The sequence below is a fragment of the Diadema setosum genome, chromosome 20 (assembly GCF_964275005.1).
Source record: "Diadema setosum chromosome 20, eeDiaSeto1, whole genome shotgun sequence".
Lineage (NCBI taxonomy): Eukaryota > Metazoa > Echinodermata > Echinoidea > Diadematoida > Diadematidae > Diadema > Diadema setosum.
Genome location: NC_092704.1, coordinates 30280497 through 30302867, shown reverse-complemented (window position 1 = coordinate 30302867; position 22371 = coordinate 30280497). Strand labels below are relative to the sequence as shown.

The following is a 22371-nucleotide window of genomic DNA, read 5'->3' as shown; positions in this document are numbered from 1 at the left end:
GACAACGCCGCATTTGCTCCTTTGCAAGACGTACACGCGATGAAAATCAACGATTTGAGTGATAATTTGATAATCTCATTCACAAAACCACGCGTTACGCAATATAATTGCTATTTTTAACGTAAGTTAAAGCTAAATAATTATCTCCTCAGTAGTGTATCAATTTTAATACGCTGAGCGCTGATTGTTCATCGCGGATAATTCAAGTGCAGCTACGCAGCTAATTACTAGGAGCTCTCTGATTGATCGAGTGGTGAACGCGACTTGGAGATAACCCCGGGGGCGGGAATCAATGGCATAGCTAGGATTTTTCCAGTAGGGGGCACCGGGGGCCTCGCAATTTTGTAGGGGGCACCCTGAACTGCTATACTGTGATTATTTTTCATTCAGCATTTTTTTTTTTTTTTTTTGGGGGGGGGGGGCAGGTCCCCCATACCTACAGCCCTGGGGACACTGCCATTAAAAGTCCTGTATAAACAATACGTGTAAAAGGGGTTGTTTTTCACGGACGGGCGATGTACGCGCGAATAGTGAAAAGGGTAGCAAAATCGCTGAAATCAGAGGAAATGGCCATACTTTTACAGAAGTATAGCTAGGCTACTTGAAAAAAAAGGTAGCTTCAGAGTGAATTTGGTGTATTTTGAGATCAGAGGATCATTACTTGTACACACACATACACACGCGCGCGCGCGCGCACGCGCACGGATGACACAAACACACACACACATACCTAACAAACATAAATACACACACATACACATCCATAACACATCCATAACAAACACAAGTAGGCCTACACACACACACATACACATCCATAACAAACACAAAATAATACACACACACACACACACGCACACACACACACTTACTGAAGGCCCCCACCTCAACCTTAATTAGGAATACAATAATTTGAATGGGACACAGTGAATATGCCTGCACACACAAACACACACACACTCTCTCTCTCTCTCTCTCTCTCACACACACACACACACACACAAAGTCCTGAACATATCGCACAAAATGAATACATGTACTACAGAGCATTAACCGCAGCAGCGACCCCATACGGACACAAATACGTACCGTAATACCCCGTTCCCACTGCCGATCAGATCAACTCGATCAAGCGAGATCAATCCCGATGACCTATTTTTACCAGAGCAATCCCGACCAAATGCTCGATCGTCCTTCAACACGATCCCTTCCCGACCGCTATTCGATCTTGTACGATCCACACCCGACCATTCTCGACATCTCCAGAATCTCTCCTCGACAACCACATAGCTCTCTACTCGAACATCCCGATCTACACACAATCAATACACGATCGCTACACGGTCAATACTCGATTTCTACTAGACTTCTTAGACCAGCTCGACATGACACGATCTGTGTAAGATCTTGCATCGAACGGGTCGGCAGGTTCGTACAGTGATCGAGTGAAAGAAGAATTGGTTACAGTTATTCGTTTGGTTATATAAGACAATTCAGTATTTACACTTGAATACGGCATGGCCCAAAAGAGTGTTATAAAACTGACTATTAATTGCAAAAGCATGAATGAACGAAAGAAATAATTATCTTTAGCATAGGTTTTCCCGGCCAATTTCACACTTTTGTCAGTCCATTTGATAAAAGGTTCATTCAATTTAGCGAAATCCTCGTCACTGCACATTCTGTCATTCAAAATTGCAAGTTGCTCGTTCAATTAGCATTCCGATCCATGAGATTTGCATACGTGCCTTTCGAATTCGTGAAACAGGCATTCAAATTGGCACGTGCTCTTCAGTCATTCAAAATCGCCAGCACTGGCGAAAGGGGTACTTCAGTCATTTAATTTCGCATATGGGCAGTCAAATTCCTAACATGTTCAATCAAATTAATGTCATGTTTTTCTTTTTTGAAAGGTTGATAACATTTAAACGCGTATTTCTATGTGACTTATTGTTTCATCCACGCACTGTTAAGCAGTAAAAGTATCGTATTTTTGACCATTACTCGAGTCTGCTGTTCTGTAACGCCCCTTTTCTTTCATACATGCCATTTAGGCCTACATGTACCAACACTATTATATAGTTTAACTTCATCTTCTTCCAGTCATGACGGCACAAGTTAGATACACACGTATTACAATTTTCTCAAGGGGACAGAAAAAAGAATTATAGGAATATTTGATGATCATAACCTTGACTTCCTAGAACTGGCCGACATACGGAATAAAGCGCTCAACGGCGAGATAAGTTGTGGCCACGCACATATTGCATTATCTTCGGACTTGAAGAGTCACTAAGCACATTAAAGAAAGAAAATGTTGCCAAAATGTCTAAAATGAGTACGAAAATATGAAATGTAATGACGCTTGGAAAACAATAACTACATAAAAAAAAATAAAGAAAGAACCAGACCATAAACATGCGTGCTAAATTGACTGCAAAAGATGTTAAATTGATTGCCAAAAATGAATTTGAATGAACGAGAGCAGCATGCCCGTGATCACGTGACTATCATTCTAAACTGAATGAACGAATAACGAAATGGTGCTTGTTTTACGAATTTCAATTGAAAAGTGTTAATTAGAATGAGGCTAAAGGTAATTTGAATGCTCCAACATGAATTTGAACGAAGAGATCATAAAATTGAACTACCGAACATGCGGATTGTCATCTATGCTATAGTTTGCTAAATTGAATGCAGCAATTAGGAACTGGACTGACAAAAGTGCGAAATTGGCCGGGAAAACCTATAGTTGATAGAAGAACACTTCCTATTTTGAAACCGCAATCATCAATTCTCGCGCAGGCGTTTCGATTCTGTAGTCATTTTTCCTGAAAAAACGATGATAAAGACTGATCACTCTGTTTGTGAGCCACTCAAAAAGGTACCCCAAAAAATGCATTCACTTGCATTCATTCATTTTATCCGTTTTCAGTAGTTATTTTGGACGCATTCGTTATCGTTATCGGCTTCACTATCGCTCAGTCAAGTAGGATATCAGTGCCCAAAAGTTACAGATTTTGTAAATCACAAATTTTCATGGAGATCAAAGCGCCTGCACGAAGATTGATTATCATTGTGTCAAATAGAATTTGAGGTGTTTTTTCCTATTGAATAATGTAAGGATTTCATTCAGTCGCTCATATCTTTTTAAATAAGAGACAATTTTGTAGCACTCTGTCTGCCGGGACACCATATTTTAATAGGTTCGTTCATATTATACATTCAATATTGGCATTGGATGTGAAGAATAGCAAATCAAAGTTTGATGTCTCATAAAAAAAAAAAAAAAAAAAATGTTACACCGCCACGCTTCGTAAGTGCATTACATATAGGTGGGCTGAAATTAATTTGGTCTAAAATGAAACATAGGCCTATATGCCCATAAATGCACCATTATATAGAGTTAAAAAAATGACTGTTCTACAACCCTATTGAGTCGTGTTATCTTTGTCATTGTTGTTCTCATTATTTAAGAATGAAAAAGTGAATGAAAAATATGTATGTATTCATTGATAAAGTATAAGCCCAAGAGTGTGTAAAAGAAAATGCATGTATCACATTAATTTCTAAATTCATGAAGTGTGCTGATATGTGGAACAGAGTACATTATTATGAAAATTAAAACAGTATAACATTTTGTATTAGCAAAAATGATGAAAATCTTGGTTGTTTATTTTTTTTTTTTTTGTCAACTCATCCCAGCCAATCGATATCAAAATGGACTTCAAGCAATGTACATACAACTCTCAATAAAAATAACATTATTAAGCGAAGCAAAAGTGTAATATCTACGTAAATAAAAGTAAAGTAAGTCACTGAGCATTTATGAATCTAAGTTACAACTACTGTTTTAACACGTCAGCGTAAGAAAAAAAAATTATATCAACGTAATCAACTTCAACTTTGAAACAGACAAGCTAGCAAAAGAATTCAAGAAACATTTCTCAGTTTATAACTAAAGTAAATAATTTCTTTTCACGTTACAGTCATATTGCCAGAATACCGAATTTTTTTCAGTTTCAGTCGTGTTTCCTTTCTTTCTTCTGAAATTTTTGTCTGGAAAGTCTAATTCTGCCATGTCTGTTTAGGATTTGTTGTCTTTTCTCTCTTCGTGGCCCTTTTCTTTTCTTCAGTGGGCCAGGAGTGGCTGAAGATACTGACGACATTTAACTTTTTAACGTGACCAAGGACTGCATAATGATTATATTTTTCATGAACAATAAACGAGTGTTAAAGAAAAAAAGTGCTCGGTATTTGATCGAGTGCCGGTCGAAGCATGATCGAGTTTAGTCGAGTATCAATCGACAGCAGTCCTGTATCGGTCGTGTAGCGGTCGAGTTATTCATGAAACTGATGAATCCTGGATCGAGATGATCTAAAATCAATCGTGTAGCATTCGAGTATAACTCGAGATGATCGGGAACTGTGCTCGGGGAAAAATCGGTCCCGACCACACTAGATTTCTATACGACCGATTCCCGATCAGCTCGATCTCTTCTCGATCACTACCCGAGCTGTTGGTGTTCGGGCTTCCTACTCGAATATTTTGGACATGTCCAAAATTATCGTGAAGGAAGCCGGAGCGATGCCGATCAAGGTAGATCGACCCCGAATACCAATGCCGAGCGAGCCCGACCAGTCCAAAAAAGCTTGATCGGGATTGATCGAGTTGATCTGATCGGCAGTGGGAACGTACCATTCCAGGGTGTTACTATGTAAGAAAAGGGCCACGAAGAGAGAAAAGACAACAAATCCTAAACAGACATGGCAGAATTAGACTTTCCAGACAAAAATTTCAGAAGAAAGAAAGGAAACACGACTGAAACTGAAAAAAATTCGGTATTCTGGCAATATGACTGTAACGTGAAAAGAAATTATTTACTTTAGTTATAAACTGAGAAATGTTTCTTGAATTCTTTTGCTAGCTTGTCTGTTTCAAAGTTGAAGTTGATTACGTTGATATAATTTTTTTTTCTTACGCTGACGTGTTAAAACAGTAGTTGTAACTTAGATTCATAAATGCTCAGTGACTTACTTTACTTTTATTTACGTAGATATTACACTTTTGCTTCGCTTAATAATGTTATTTTTATTGAGAGTTGTATGTACATTGCTTGAAGTCCATTTTGATATCGATTGGCTGGGATGAGTTGACAAAAAAAAAACAATAAACAACCAAGATTTTCATCATTTTTGCTAATACAAAATGTTATACTGTTTTAATTTTCATAATAATGTACTCTGTTCCACATATCAGCACACTTCATGAATTTAGAAATTAATGTGATACATGCATTTTCTTTTACACACTCTTGGGCTTATACTTTATCAATGAATACATACATATTTTTCATTCACTTTTTCATTCTTAAATAATGAGAACAATAATGACAAAGATAACACGACTCAATAGGGTTGTAGAACAGTCATTTTTTTAACTCTATATAATGGTGCATTTATGGGCATATAGGCCTATGTTTCATTTTAGACCAAATTAATTTCAGCCCACCTATATGTAATGCACTTACGAAGCGTGGCGGTGTAACATTTTTTTTTTTTTTTTTTTTTTTATGAGACATCAAACTTTGATTTGCTATTCTTCACATCCAATGCCAATATTGAATGTATAATATGAACGAACCTATTAAAATATGGTGTCCCGGCAGACAGAGTGCTACAAAATTGTCTCTTATTTAAAAAGATATGAGCGACTGAATGAAATCCTTACATTATTCAATAGGAAAAAACACCTCAAATTCTATTTGACACAATGATAATCAATCTTCGTGCAGGCGCTTTGATCTCCATGAAAATTTGTGATTTACAAAATCTGTAACTTTTGGGCACTGATATCCTACTTGACTGAGCGATAGTGAAGCCGATAACGATAACGAATGCGTCCAAAATAACTACTGAAAACGGATAAAATGAATGAATGCAAGTGAATGCATTTTTTGGGGTACCTTTTTGAGTGGCTCACAAACAGAGTGATCAGTCTTTATCATCGTTTTTTCAGGAAAAATGACTACAGAATCGAAACGCCTGCGCGAGAATTGATGATTGCGGTTTCAAAATAGGAAGTGTTCTTCTATCAACTATAGGTTTTCCCGGCCAATTTCGCACTTTTGTCAGTCCAGTTCCTAATTGCTGCATTCAATTTAGCAAACTATAGCATAGATGACAATCCGCATGTTCGGTAGTTCAATTTTATGATCTCTTCGTTCAAATTCATGTTGGAGCATTCAAATTACCTTTAGCCTCATTCTAATTAACACTTTTCAATTGAAATTCGTAAAACAAGCACCATTTCGTTATTCGTTCATTCAGTTTAGAATGATAGTCACGTGATCACGGGCATGCTGCTCTCGTTCATTCAAATTCATTTTTGGCAATCAATTTAACATCTTTTGCAGTCAATTTAGCACGCATGTTTATGGTCTGGTTCTTTCTTTATTTTTTTTTATGTAGTTATTGTTTTCCAAGCGTCATTACATTTCATATTTTCGTACTCATTTTAGACATTTTGGCAACATTTTCTTTCTTTAATGTGCTTAGTGACTCTTCAAGTCCGAAGATAATGCAATATGTGCGTGGCCACAACTTATCTCGCCGTTGAGCGCTTTATTCCGTATGTCGGCCAGTTCTAGGAAGTCAAGGTTATGATCATCAAATATTCCTATAATTCTTTTTTCTGTCCCCTTGAGAAAATTGTAATACGTGTGTATCTAACTTGTGCCGTCATGACTGGAAGAAGATGAAGTTAAACTATATAATAGTGTTGGTACATGTAGGCCTAAATGGCATGTATGAAAGAAAAGGGGCGTTACAGAACAGCAGACTCGAGTAATGGTCAAAAATACGATACTTTTACTGCTTAACAGTGCGTGGATGAAACAATAAGTCACATAGAAATACGCGTTTAAATGTTATCAACCTTTCAAAAAAGAAAAACATGACATTAATTTGATTGAACATGTTAGGAATTTGACTGCCCATATGCGAAATTAAATGACTGAAGTACCCCTTTCGCCAGTGCTGGCGATTTTGAATGACTGAAGAGCACGTGCCAATTTGAATGCCTGTTTCACGAATTCGAAAGGCACGTATGCAAATCTCATGGATCGGAATGCTAATTGAACGAGCAACTTGCAATTTTGAATGACAGAATGTGCAGTGACGAGGATTTCGCTAAATTGAATGAACCTTTTATCAAATGGACTGACAAAAGTGTGAAATTGGCCGGGAAAACCTATGCTAAAGATAATTATTTCTTTCGTTCATTCATGCTTTTGCAATTAATAGTCAGTTTTATAACACTCTTTTGGGCCATGCCGTATTCAAGTGTAAATACTGAATTGTCTTATATAACCAAACGAATAACTGTAACCAATTCTTCTTTCACTCGATCACTGTACGAACCTGCCGACCCGTTCGATGCAAGATCTTACACAGATCGTGTCATGTCGAGCTGGTCTAAGAAGTCTAGTAGAAATCGAGTATTGACCGTGTAGCGATCGTGTATTGATTGTGTGTAGATCGGGATGTTCGAGTAGAGAGCTATGTGGTTGTCGAGGAGAGATTCTGGAGATGTCGAGAATGGTCGGGTGTGGATCGTACAAGATCGAATAGCGGTCGGGAAGGGATCGTGTTGAAGGACGATCGAGCATTTGGTCGGGATTGCTCTGGTAAAAATAGGTCATCGGGATTGATCTCGCTTGATCGAGTTGATCTGATCGGCAGTGGGAACGGGGTATTACAGCGCCCCGCGACGGGGTTAAATATATTCTACGCATGTAATCTTGTCATGGGATATTAATTCTCAAATTATTCGACATACATCATAAATGGCTGTTAAAAAATCTGTAATACAAAATACAGAATTATTTAAAGCCCAAGTACGCACTGGCAATATCGTCTGCATGCTCAATTTTGGCAGATGCAGTGCGCTGCATGAAATGCACTTCTTGCCACTCTCACTTGCCACTCTTGGCGGCGAGCTCTCCATGCGATCACAGCAATTTAAATGAGTACGCCCTCTAGCGATATGTAAATGCAGTTCTATGGGTGGAATACTGATGTTCTCACGTTTTATTTGTTTGTTTCCGTTATTATTTCTTTTTATGCCTCCGCCACGAAGTGGTGCCGGAGGCATTATGTTTTCGGGTTGTCCGTCCGTCCGTCCGTCCGTACGTCCGTACGTCCGTACGTACGTCCGTCCGCTTTCGTTTACGCGATAACTAGAGTAATATTTACTGGAATTTTACCAAACTTGGTCCAAGTATGAAGTATGATGGGGCAATTATTTGATAAGATTTTGGGTGAAATCGGCTGAAGGTCAAAGGTCAAAGGTCAAGGTCAAATCATGAAATTGTATCCGTTTACGCGATAACTCAAGACTGGATGGAGCAAATTTCACCAAACTTTGTTGGAGGATGATGTATGATGGGACAATTACTTGATTAGTTTTTCAATGAAATCGGACAGAGGTCAAAGGTCAAAGATCAAGGTCAAATCCTAAAATTTATCTGTTTACGTGATAACTCAAAACTGGATGAAGCAGCTTTCACCAAACTTGGTCCAAGGATGATGTATGATGGGACAATTAGTTGAGTAGATTTTAGTGACATTGGCAAGAGGTCAAAGGTCAAAAGGTCAAGGTCAAATGCTACAAATGTTGCAATTTCCCCCATATCTATGCAATGCCCGAAGGTATTTTCTTGAAACTTGGTGTGGACATGTACTACTGCGTAAAGATTCTCCAGAGAGAGTTTCATGTCATAAGGCCAAAGGTCAAAAGGTCAAAGGTTAGGTGAAAATGTTGCAATATTACTTTTCTCTCAAATGCTTCAATGTATCTTCGTGGAACTTGGTACATATGCATGTACTGTCTGGCAGGGATTATCTAGGGAATTTAGGGGTCATGGGTCAATAGTCAGGGGTCAAAGGTCAAGGTCAACTCCTCAAAATTTTACTATTTCCCTCATATACTAGTATATGCAATGCTTGCATTATTAGTTTCAAAACTTAATACATGCATTACCTAATGGAGATTCTCCGGGAAATTTCCAGCCAGAAGGTCAAAGGTTAAGGGTCAAAGGCCAGGTTTCAATGCCCCCCCCCCCCAAAAAAAAAAAAAAAAAAATCTATTTTGTACCGTCATCACACTCTTTCTTCGTACCTTGGAAATTACTCATTGCTTAAACTTTCCCAAAATTCCCCAAATATGTGTACCTGCACTCTTAGAAAATTATAGCAAACCCAGTTCAAGACATTTCTGACAACCTGTCATTTCAATATTTTGCCAGATATATGAAATTGTCATGGATCACACATTGTGAAGACATTGTACTATACGCCTATTGGGACAATCATGCATTATGGCGGAGGCATCAGTCGCCATAGCGACATTTCTAGTTTTTTTCTACTATCGCTTATTTGGGTAGATTACCAAGCGTCAACAGGTACAGTACAAACCACATCGAGGTACTCTAATGATTTCAGGTACAAGTTCAAGTGAGAAAAGAGCACCTCACCACTGACTTTCTCTTTGGTAGGATTTTCTTCTTTTTCTTTCTGCAGCGTGTTTGGAAAGCGTTATTGACTGTTTTATTTTTGTAGCTTTGATCATTAATAATGTTCGGGTCATTTGTGGGGACCTCCGCGCAGTAAAAAAAAAAAATGTTCTTCGCAAGTAGCACGCAAGGCTTGCACGGAAAGGTGTGACACGGCCTTTACTTTCATTTAATAAAGTTAAAATTTGGCTCCGTTTTAACTTGAAATTTAAGTCTCGGATGGCATCGCCGTTCAGTCGCGGAGCCCACTGATCTCCATATAACTATCAGTGGCGGAGCTTGGTCCAAACTAACCCCAAAAGCTGCATCGTTTCTTCAATGAGACACATTGAAAGAAGGTGTCCATATCCACTACCGGCCTTCTACGATCGTATATGCCATTTATATTTGCTTTGGAAAATGTTTCGGAAAAAGCGGTTTTGGCAACAGCAGAGAACGTAAATTCGACGGGAATCACTCGACGAATAAGAACAGAATTTACAAATATTGAATTCATTAACCTTTAGATTAAGGTTAAAGTTTGCGTGTACCTTTTGCAACCATGAAAAGTATGGATTCCTTTCACAGGCTGCATGGTATATTGCCAAGGTAGGTAATTCAGACCTTTTCACAGGACAATAAATTTTGAAACTTCTTTCTAATGGAGGCACAAATAGTGCTGTAGATTTCCAGTAACTTATTCGGACCAGTATCCTCGGTACAAACGTGGAGCGTACTTTTGAGTGACATGGGATTATTCAAATTCATGAAATTCTTCCGTCGAGATGTTTTCATTGCAACTGATTGACAAATTGCCCTACATCGACGTAAATAAGCACTGAATTGATCAGTGTTTTTTAGTAGTAGCCATGATAAAAAAATCATGGGCGTACATACTCGAGCAGGATTCGAACCTACGACCTCCTGATCACCGGACAGGCGTCATCTCCACTAGACCACCGAGCTTTCGCCCGACAGCAAGTGTTGGTTCTAATCCTTATAGCATGCAGCGGGTACTGCTTTGTTATTCAAATTCATGAAATTCTTCCGTCGAGATGTTTTCATTGCAACTGATTGACAAATTGCCCTACATCGACGTAAATAAGCACTGAATTGATCAGTGTTTTTTAGTAGTAGCCATGATAAAAAATCATGGGCGTACATACTCGAGCAGGATTCGAACCTACGACCTCCTGATCACCGGACAGGCGTCATCTCCACTAGACCACCGAGCTTTCGCCCGACAGCAAGTGTTGGTTCTAATCCTTATAGCATGCAGCGGGTACTGCTTTGTTATTCAAATTCATGAAATTCTTCCGTCGAGATGTTTTCATTGCAACTGATTGACAAATTGCCCTACATCGACGTAAATAAGCACTGAATTGATCAGTGTTTTTTAGTAGTAGCCATGATAAAAAATCATGGGCGTACATACTCGAGCAGGATTCGAACCTACGACCTCCTGATCACCGGACAGGCGTCATCTCCACTAGACCACCGAGCTTTCGCCCGACAGCAAGTGTTGGTTCTAATCCTTATAGCATGCAGCGGGTACTGCTTTGTTATTCAAATTCATGAAATTCTTCCGTCGAGATGTTTTCATTGCAACTGATTGACAAATTGCCCTACATCGACGTAAATAAGCACTGAATTGATCAGTGTTTTTTTAAATTCAATTCAGTGCTTATTTACGTCGATGTAGGGCAATTTGTCAATCAGTTGCAATGAAAACATCTCGACGGAAGAATTTCATGAATTTGAATAACAAAGCAGTACCCGCTGCATGCTATAAGGATTAGAACCAACACTTGCTGTCGGGCGAAAGCTCGGTGGTCTAGTGGAGATGACGCCTGTCCGGTGATCAGGAGGTCGTAGGTTCGAATCCTGCTCGAGTATGTACGCCCATGATTTTTTATCATGGCTACTACTAAAAAACACTGATCAATTCAGTGCTTATTTACGTCGATGTAGGGCAATTTGTCAATCAGTTGCAATGAAAACATCTCGACGGAAGAATTTCATGAATTTGAATAACAAAGCAGTACCCGCTGCATGCTATAAGGATTAGAACCAACACTTGCTGTCGGGCGAAAGCTCGGTGGTCTAGTGGAGATGACGCCTGTCCGGTGATCAGGAGGTCGTAGGTTCGAATCCTGCTCGAGTATGTACGCCCATGATTTTTTATCATGGCTACTACTAAAAAACACTGATCAATTCAGTGCTTATTTACGTCGATGTAGGGCAATTTGTCAATCAGTTGCGACATGGGATTAGTTTTTCATTTTCTTTTTTTTTTAACTGGGTTGCATTACCATAAGATTTCTTACACATTGTTGGGATACATCATGCTTCAATCATGCAAAATTTCGTGACGTTTGCAAAAAGGATATAAGACCATTAAAATCAAGTACGCAGATTATACGGGCATAATCGGGATCGTTGTGGCAATGTAATAGAAATGTTTCAAAGATGAGTCGTGTAACACATGGAGATCCTTCTCCTTTTTAGGGTTTAATAATTCAAAGCTGTTATGGAGAAGCACATGTTCTTAAGCTCAGGTTGAGATAAGAAAAAAAAACTGACTTAAAGTGGACGAAGGGGCTATGTTGCATTAAGAAATTTTGATACCAAGGGGAAGTTCCTCGTAGTAGTAGTCTTCACGTCCAGACATTCATTTATTTTTTTTTTTTTTTTTGCGGGGGGGGGGGATAGTTTTACAATTCTGTTTGTAATAATTAATATGTTTGATAATAATAAATATTTTTGTTGATTCCGTTTTTCCTTTGTGTCAACTCAAATATTCTTTTTTTTTTTGTTACCAAACTTATTAGTTTTACATTCGCATGTTCTTTATTTCATGCGGAACCAGAGTGCAATTTTGTAAACAACCAGTGACAACTCATGCATGAACAAATTACTGTAACGTCTCTCTTTGTGCAATAAAACCCACCTTTTTATCATCTTACGCAATATCATTCGAAATTAAACAAGAGTTATAATGTTTAATGTACAAAGCAACCTTCTTTTGATTCGTTTTCAAATAATTCGTGTCTAATCTGTGAAAATTCAATTCTTTCTCTTTTTGTCCTTAATGTTAATCTTTATTCAGTCATAATTTCTTCGTCTTCCACATCTGATTTTATTCTGATTTCGATTAAATGGGGTTATCTAGGGGATGGAGGAATCTCTTCAGAAAATTGCAGAATTCATCGATCATGCTATTTCTTGCAAAGTTATTCAAAATAACACAAAATATTTTGTAATTGTTCATCTTTATCCATGTTTCATTTAAATTGCTCCTTTCCACAATATTTTCTTCATTCTATTTTGTCATAGTTATATTACCACCTTTCCTTTCCTTATGTTATCATCATTTGTGTCCTTCCATCTCTTGCTCTGTCTTTTTTACCCTTCTATCCTTTCTCTGACAATTTTTGTTTCTCTTTGTGTTGTCCTATCATCTCTTCCAATTCATTACGCTATGGATACGTGTTCTCCTTCTTTCATTTCTCATTGAATCTTTTAATAGGTTCTCATTCTGTGATATGAACACTTTTTCTATAATGTGTCCCCTAAGGCACCATAAGGCTTAATTAGGAGAATTTTAACCCAGCGCGCCGCGAACCAACTATCTAGCACAATCCACCTCAGCAAGTGACTCCAAAATATCAAGCGCTATAGAGCATAGACACACATTCGAGGACGTTATGACTCGTGAGCATTATGGCTTGTGGGCTCTATATTTCTTGTGTGTCTAGTTCTCGACGTGCACACACAAATGAATCTCAATTTCATTATTGCCTATATTTGCAAATTTAATGTAAGTTCTGATTCATCTAGGTAACGTTCAATAATGGTACAAAATTAAATCATTGTATTTTGACTTACTGTTTTAAATTCAGAGGACGGTTCACGTTAGATCCTGGGCCGCTTCATCAGCTCGTCTAATTTGGTGGAGGGAATTTGAGCTGATTAAGCGTTCAGGATCGGACGTGAAACCATCCTCGGAATTTAAAATAGTATGTCTAGATGCAATGATTTCAGTTTGTACCATTATCCTATTTGGAAAATTCGAAACCCATGCATCTGCAAGTATAATTAACACTAAAGAAATGATGCATCTCACTATTTCTTTACGTGAGCATAATTTCAGCAATCGGTATAATGATGCACTTCTGACGTTCACATATTCACTCCATACGTTTTCCGCATCAGCACATAATATCTCTGTGCATTACATTAAACAATTCAGTGTTCCGAGCATGCATAAAACTTCTGCGACTGACTTGATTAATTGTTATCCAATCATAACGCATTTTGATTTTAAGCGAACAGTCAATTTTATCTCCTTTGTGCATCATGCACAGCTAAACGAGAAAATCTTGCCAGTCTTGGTGTCGAGTTAAATTGATTGATTGTATATTTGCGGTACTGATGACCACGATGACGTGAATAGGTCTACATAATGTGATTAATTCTAAGGTATCCTAAGCGAGCATTTAAACATATTCCAAAGCAGGAAGACAAACGTGTTAATTATGAAACCCCTCCAATGCTTCCTTCGAAGATCCATGTGAGTTCAATCAACAACACCACCAAATCGCATTCAAGTTTCATCCGAGAAATGAGGAATACAGAAGACATGTCATTGTCCTGATTTAACGGATTTTTTGTTACATTATTTCGTTATGTAAAAGATACTGACAATGGCTTGAAATCAACGTTGAATATCCGCATTAGAATGATAAAGTTTAGTGGTAATGTGCACAATAAATGTCATTGCTAATTTCAAGATAATAATGCTGTGAAAAAAAAAATCATTTTTTTTTTACCCACAGTGTATATAATTATGTAATGGACTATTCGTATCTATGCATGAAGAGTAAGATAAATTCTGATACAGCTACATTTTGCTGAAAAAAAAAAAGATTGATAAAATCTTTTTGCAGAGATATTCAGCATCAGATCACATACATTTTCTAATGTCAGTCGTCTGTAACTTATATGTTAAGGGTAGCAATTGAAGAGTTTGTTTGCAAAAACCGATAAGTCCATTTTTGAAGATTTTGAAGTACAGTCTCTGTCATAAAGTGCAAAATAATACCTCTTAAATGATATATTGGTCACTACATATAAAGGTACATTTTTGAAGTTTTGGTCAAAAGAAGCGAAAATTTTCTTATTATTCTCTTTATTTTTCTTGACTTTAATCGTAAATATCTCCATTTGGCAAATATGGACTTATCGGTTTTTGCGAACAAACTCTTCAATTACTTCCCCTGCTATCTGAAAGGCGGTAAGTCAAGTGCTCTTTCATTATGCTAGAAGAGTGAAATTTTGCGGAATTCCCTTTATATTTTCTTTATATTGTTGTCCACACAACGTCATAACCTCTAGCAGTCTCCTCATCCAGAAGTTCCAACACCAAAACTTTAAAATTCAGTACTTTTGCATCGATTAAATTATCCGATTTTCCTCAAAATTTCACTGATGTGTTCTACTAATGTTGCTTCTTTCACTCAATCCACATTTCTCTTTGGGTTTTGGTTTCTTGTAATATTCAGAAGACACTTTCATATCCTTGATTATTGGCATTTTGTGTTCAGGGAATATTGACCTTGGAGTACGCAGTAGTGCCTCCCATTCTCACCTGAGCAGGCGGGCGCTGTTCCTGTCCAACTGGCCGTGTTATTCGTCCGCCGACAGGTCCTAGATGATGATCCGTTATGGAGCTGATGACCGGTGAAGCACATGTACGTACAATTTGACCCCACATTATTGATGTCGGAACACGCCACGTGTCCATCATATGGTGCCCACAGAGATGGACAACGAATCACTATCGCGGAAATAACAAACAAACACACAAACACAAACACAAACAAAAGAACATAAAAGTGATTCAAAAGAAGACAGGATGTTGGAGACTGGGCATTAGACGAGGATAACATCCAGAAAAAGATAAACATGTCATACGAGCATTCACATGTACCGAGATTGCTTAAGGTCCAGTTTACCCTTGGAAGCAGTGATTTTAAAAAGAAAATTCAAGATATCGCCTTTCATGCATATAAAAATGTTGTACCACAAAACATCCTCTCATATAAAATTTTCACGATATAGCCTAAAATATAAGGAGATGTCAGTATTTGTTTAAATAAACCGTAACTGTAGACGGTTTAGTCTGAAATTTTTTATTATAACTATTGTTCACATTTTGTATATTTAACAATACTTAGCATCGATTTTACTGATTCCGATTTTCACAGTGGTTTTTTCTATCTCTAACTCACATTTTAGAACTATTTTAAAGTACTAATGCTGGGATTTTGTTTCATCTGCATATGCTAAATTATGCCTTTAATTTAAAACACGATTGTAGTTAAGCGACGAAACGACCGTGTGGATACAAATCAACTCCAACCGTGTTTTGGAGGTTGAGATTTTTTGGAACACGTGCGGACAAAAGACAGAGGGAGCAGCCATAGTCTTGACTGGATTCATAGACGGCAAAAAACAGACAAACAAAAACATGTTAACATAACACCCTCCTGTCAGACATGGATATGGTCCCTGGCAAAAGACTATTCGCAATCCGCAGAAAAGGCTAGAAAATATCACGGCATGGCCAACGGCTGTGATGTCCACAGCTGAACCTTCGACATTAAGGTGGTAGTTTTTAATAATATTCGTCAATTCAGCTTTTATCCCTGGAAACCCCACGTCATGTTCGTATACACGCGGATGTAATCTCATCCAAGTCTCAAGATCCCATAAACAATACAGAAAATAGAATCCAAATTTATAAGGTGAAACACCCTAACGAAAATCTTCGTATGTAGACTGACTGTTTTAATTTTACTTTAGGTTTTGGTCCCACGTGCAGATGCGGATTTAACTCTTTATTACATCAAGTTAATTACTAACTCCCCTTTGTTCCGTATGTTTGAAGAAACAGACTAAGGTGTCTTTTTATTCATTGAAATGCCATCATTGTCACAAACAAACAAACAAACAAACAATGACATGTAATGGATGCAGTTATCACACTTACCGACCACCTTAAAACGAATAGTGCAGTTTGCGTAGTTGCCTTCATTATCCGTAGCACGATACTGAACTTCGTGGGAGCCCTCGGGAAATGTAGAACCGGGACTTTCCCCCGACACTCGACTGTTGAAGTTATAAAACAAGATTAGTGTTCGGTTTTCGGCAAAAAAAAAAACCAAACAAACACACAAACAGAGAAACAAACATGATACTAGTATGATCATGATGATAGTCAGCGAAGCATGAAAATGATAATAACCTTTCAACAATTACTTTCAGTTGACATTGTCTCAGCAGCTTTCCTGTTACACGCAGGGACAGATCCAGGAATTCTGTAAGAGGCGCCTTTACGAAATAAAGGTGCACACTCGAACCTTCCCCTCCCCCATTTCTTTCTTTTTATTACCTCCGCCAAGGGGGGGGGGGGGGAGGTTATGTTTTCGTTACTAGACCGGGGGCCCAGAAGATTTATTCAGCTGAAAAGGGTCACACTTTTTAATGGTCTCATCGTATAAGGATGTGGCCAAGGGTCAATAAAATGAATTGCTGGCAAGTCACATCCTGTACCGTAAGCCTAGGGACCACAAAAAGGGACCCCGAAAAATGGATTTATTCAGCCGAAGGGGGTCACGGACAAAAGTTGGTGGATATTGTTCCTTTGGGTGTACTTATCATGAAAACAGCAATGCCAGCTATTTTATCCTGTACGGGGCCCTAGACAGTAGCCCCAAAGGGCCCTACAAATATGGTGTTATTCAGCTGAAAAGGGTCACGGCTAATTTCTTTTGCAATGGAAGCAGTTCCCATCAGAGATATCCAAAACACCAATGCCAGCTATTTTATCCTGTACGGGGCCCCAGACAGTAGCCCCAAAGGACCCCACCCCCATAGGCCCTACGTACAAACACACACAAGCATTGATTTTATTCAGTTGAAAAGATTCACGGCTACTTTCTTTTGCAATGGAAGTAGTTCCCATCAGAGATATCCAAAACACCAATGCCAGCTATTTTATCCTGCACGGGGCCCCAGACAGTAGCCCCAAAGTGCCCCACCCCCATAGGCCATACGTACAAACACACACAAACATTGATTTTATTCGTGCAGCTGAGCAGAGTCACGGCTAATTTCTTTTGAAATGGAAAGAGTACCCATCAGAGATATCCAAAACACCAAAGCCAGCTATTTTATCCAGTACGGGGCCCCGGACATTAGCCCCAAAGGAACCCCCCCCCCCCCGGCACACACACACACACACACACACACACACATTAGTTTCATTCAGCTAAAAAGGGTCACGGCTAATTTCTTTTGCAATGGAAGTAGTACCCATCAGAGATATCCAAAATATCGAAGCCAGTTATTTCATCCTGCACGGGGCCCCAGACAGTAGGCCAAAATGCCCCTCCCCTCCCCTCCCCCCCCCCCCACACACACACACACATTAATTTTATTCAGCTGAAAAGGGTCACGGCTAATTTCTTTTGCAATTATTTTTAAGTATTGCATTTATTTTTTAAGCCCTTCCCCAAAATAAATATTATGACATCATTTTAGCTGAAAAGAGGCATAGTTGTTTTTCTTTTATAATCGAAGTAGGCCTTAGTTTACATCATAGATACCCCAAAAATCAAAGCCAGTTAGGTTTTCCCAGCCAATTTCGCACTTTTGTCGGTTCATTTGATAAAAAGTTCGAATTCGTAAAATGGGTATTCAAATTGGCTGGTACCCTACGTTCATTCAAATTCGCCTTGACTTGCCGAAAAGGATATTTCAGTCATTAAATTTCGCGAAAGACAGTCAAATTCCAAACGTGTTCATTCAATTTCAAATCATGCTATTTCTTTGTTCCAGATCATTTTAACGTGTCTTTCTATGTGTGTTTTCGTTTCATCTATAAATTACTGTTATAAAGCAGCAAGTGTATCATATTTCTTATCTAGTATAACTGGATTTTGGTTGTTCTGTAACGCTCCTTCTCTTTCATATACATGTCATTATAGGTCTATACGTGTACCAGTAATGGAGATTAACTTCATTTTTTATAGTCATGGCAGCACAATAGATACAGACGTATATCTATAGAAGACATATAAAGATTTATTTAGAAAAAAAAAAAAACATTTGAGGATCATAACCTCGACTACCTGGAACTGGCCGACCGCTCGCAATAAAGCGCTCGTAACGGCCAGATAATTTGTGGCTTCTTACTTCTTCGGATTCAAAAAGCACGTAAAAAAAAAAAAATGGTGTCAAAGTCTCTTAAGCGAATACGAAAACATGAAATGTTACGATGCCTACAAAACAATAACTACGATGAAAGAAAATAAGGAAAGAGGTCAAGCATGAACATATCTGTTTAATTGACTGCAGAACATGATAAATTAGATGGCCAGATATCAATTTGAATGAACGAGCGCAGCATGTGATCGCGTGACTGTATCATTATGAATTTATGAATGAACGCATAGTGGAATGGTGTTTGTCTTTTATATGGATTTCAGTTGAAAAAGTGATATTAAGAATAAGGTTAGAGGTAATGTGAATGTTTCAAAATGAATTTGAATGAAGAGATTATGACATTGAACTGCCATGTCATCTCTATAGGCGAACTTTTTGGTGAATTTAATTCACCAGTTATTTTCATTCTTTAAGGGGCCCCAGCCAGTAGCTGGAAAGTGCTCCCGTATCATTTTATTCTAAGTGAAAAGAATCACTGCTATAATTTCTTTTGCAATGGAAGTAGTACTCAACGAGGTATCAAAAACACCGAAACCAGTTATATAGCTGTACGGGGCCCCACGGAGTGTTCCTAGTGTCCCCACATGTAATTCCACTATCAAGATCTGCATCCCGATCTATTCAATCTGTCAGATCGGGAGAGAGCGGCAAAAGTGTACGGGGACCGGGAGCATCGTAGCAGCAGCGTTTGGGTGATGGGGTTGGATCTGGCAATTTTACAGATCGGGAAGAAATTTTGAACTGGTTCAAAATTTCTTCCCCGTCTCCCCATCAAGATTGACCTATTTTGAATAGTAGCTCAAACGGGGAGAGAGCAGTGACAGTGTAAATACCGCGGGATGAGCGTATACAATTCCAGGTTTTTCTGACGTAGTAACAGCGGCACAAGAACGGGAAGTAGTCTAAACTAGACAGCGACGACTGGGTCCCGCTGCTGCGCCGCTTTCTTGATCAAAGCACGACCTTCTCGCTTTAACGACGCTCTCACTTTAAAGTTCTCTACTCTCGTATAAAATCAAGGCCTGTTCGTACGACGCTTCATTCTTACTTCGAGCGTAATTAAGTCTGGGAAAGCGTAGGAACAGCGTAGCTAAAGCGGCCAACAGCGTTACGCATGTCTTCCGCTCTCGCCGCTCTAAAATCGAGCGTAGCCGACACGCTGGAAAATGTTTGCCAGAACAGCAAAACTGATGATGAGGAGGAGGACGTTGTCGTTGTCGCGAAAATGAAGACGAAGGAGCGCATATTTAAGAAGAAGAAGAGATGCAAACAATAAAGAGAATAAAGCAAAACACTTTGGAGCTACTGTCTGGGGCCCCGTGCAGGATAAAATATCTGACTTTGGTATTTTGGATATCCGATGGGTACTACTTCCATTGCAAAAGAAATTAGCAGTGACCCTTTCGGCTGAATGAAACCAATATGTGTGTGTGTGTGTGTGTGTGTGTGTGTGTGTGTGTGCAGGGGGCACTTTGGGGCTGCTGTCTGGGGCCCCGTGCAGGATAAAATAACTGGCTTTAGTGCTTTGGATATCTCTGATGAGTACTACTTCCGATTGCCAAAGAAAGTAGCCGTGACCCTTTTTCAGCTGAATAAAATCAATGTGTGTGGGGGAGGGGGGAGGGGGAGGGTGTAAGGGGGCAATAAACATGGGGCTACTGTCTGGGGCCCCGTGAAGGATAAAATAACTGGCTTTGGTATTTTGGATTTCTCTGATGGGTACTACTTCCATTGCAAAAGAAATTAGCCGTGACCCTTTTCAGCTGAATGAAACTATTGTGTGAGTATGTGTGTAAGGGGGGGGGGCACTTTGGGGCTACTGTCTGGGGCCCCGTGCAGGATAAAATAGCTGGCTTTGGTGTTTTGGATATCTCTGATTGGTACTCCTTCCATTGCAAAAGAAATTAGCCGTGACTCTTTTCAAATGAATAAAATCAATGTTTGTGTGTGTTTGTACGTAGGGCCTATGGGGGGGGGGGGGTGGGGCCCTTTGGGGCTACTGTCTGGGGCCCCGTACAGGATAAAATAGCTGGCATTGGTGTTTTGGATATCTCTGATGGGAACTGCTTCCATTGCAAAAGAACTTAGCCGTGACCCTTTTCAGCTGAATAACACCATATTTGTGGGGCCCTTTGGGGCTACTATCTGGGGCCCCGTACAGGATAAAATAGCTGGCATTGCTGTTTTCATGATAAGTACACCCAAAGGAACAATATCCACCAACTTTTGTCCGTGACCCCCTTCGGCTGAATAAATCCATTTTTCGGGGTCCCTTTTTGTGGCCCCTAGGCTTACGGTACAGGATGTGACTTGCCAGCAATTCATTTTATTGACCCTTGGCCACATCCTTATATGATGAGACCATCAAAAAGTGTGACCCTTTTCAGCTGAATAAATGCTCTGGGCCCCCGGTCTATACCGTTGGTTTGTTACCTCCGCCAAGGTGGAGGTTATGTTTTCGTTACCGTTGGTTTGTTTGTTAGTTAGTTAGTTCGTTCGTTCGTTTGTCCGTGTGCAAAATAACTCAAAAAGTAGTTAACGGATTGAAATGAAACTTGCAGGAAAGGTTGAGAATGACACAAGTAACAAACGATTAAAGGGGCATAGTCCCGGTAGTGTAGAGGGCGCTGTTGATGATACTGCCGATCACCGTTAGCATTGATACGAAGATTACCGAAGTTGAGCTGTCCTCAAGAGTAAAGTGCGTAGGTGTTGCTAAGTAACGTTGCCTTTGTTGTCTTCTCTGCGCATCGCACATTCTGTAGTAATGCCAGGGTGCGTGCATATGAGGTTGTTATTATGACATCACAAAAGAAGTTTGCTAAAGCTGTCATCCCCCTCAGCCGAATCATGAACCGAACTGTGATCCGACCACTGACTACAGTGAATCGGACTTCTTTGGACTCGGGGAAGTGGGCCAAAGCGTAAGCGCTAAAGAGGAGTCGATAGCGTAGGTCTCTATAGGAAACCTGCGCCGTGCGCCCGCGTACGCATTTGACTAAAACACCGGGGCCATGCACCTTTAACTTTTGGTAGTGATCCGAGAATTTTTGGGGGAATTTATGAAGGATTTTTGCTATTTTGGCAGGTAGGGTCAATGAACTTGGGAGTTCATGCTGCGCGTATTTGAGGTTTGCATGCGCGCACTAAAGCGCGTGCTCTAGTTTAAACCAAAGATAGTAGAGATAACAAGATACGAAGGCGCGCGATAACAATGGACACAAAATGGCTACCCTACATGACGATACAAAAGAGAGCTAAGTACAAACTCAGTACACCTAGAAACATCATTCATTTCCAAAGGTAGTGGTATTTTTATCATCTTAAAAAGATTAAAAAATTATAGTCGTAGCTTTTTTTCGAGTAAGGGGATTATTTTGAAGAACGAGATTTTAGAGTAATAAGGATTATTTCGTGGAGGTAAAAATTTGGCAACAACATGATCTTACAATCAAAACGCTTGATAAACAACATTACAAAATGGGTTCAAGAATGTAGCCAATTGGAAGCGCTGAAATGAGTCACG

General features: G+C 39.2%; 1 protein-coding gene across 1 annotated transcript in view; it reads right to left on the bottom strand.

The window, feature by feature from the left end:
- Window positions 1–22371, bottom strand: part of LOC140243351 (sushi repeat-containing protein SRPX-like) — a 77700-nt gene that overhangs the window by 4363 nt on the left and 50966 nt on the right. The window contains exons 6-7 of the mRNA XM_072323025.1: window positions 16609–16727; window positions 15205–15393 (exon numbers count right to left, since the gene is read on the bottom strand). Of these exons, the coding sequence (XP_072179126.1) occupies window positions 15205–15393; window positions 16609–16727 (308 nt within the window). The remainder of the gene's footprint in view (window positions 1–15204; window positions 15394–16608; window positions 16728–22371) is intronic.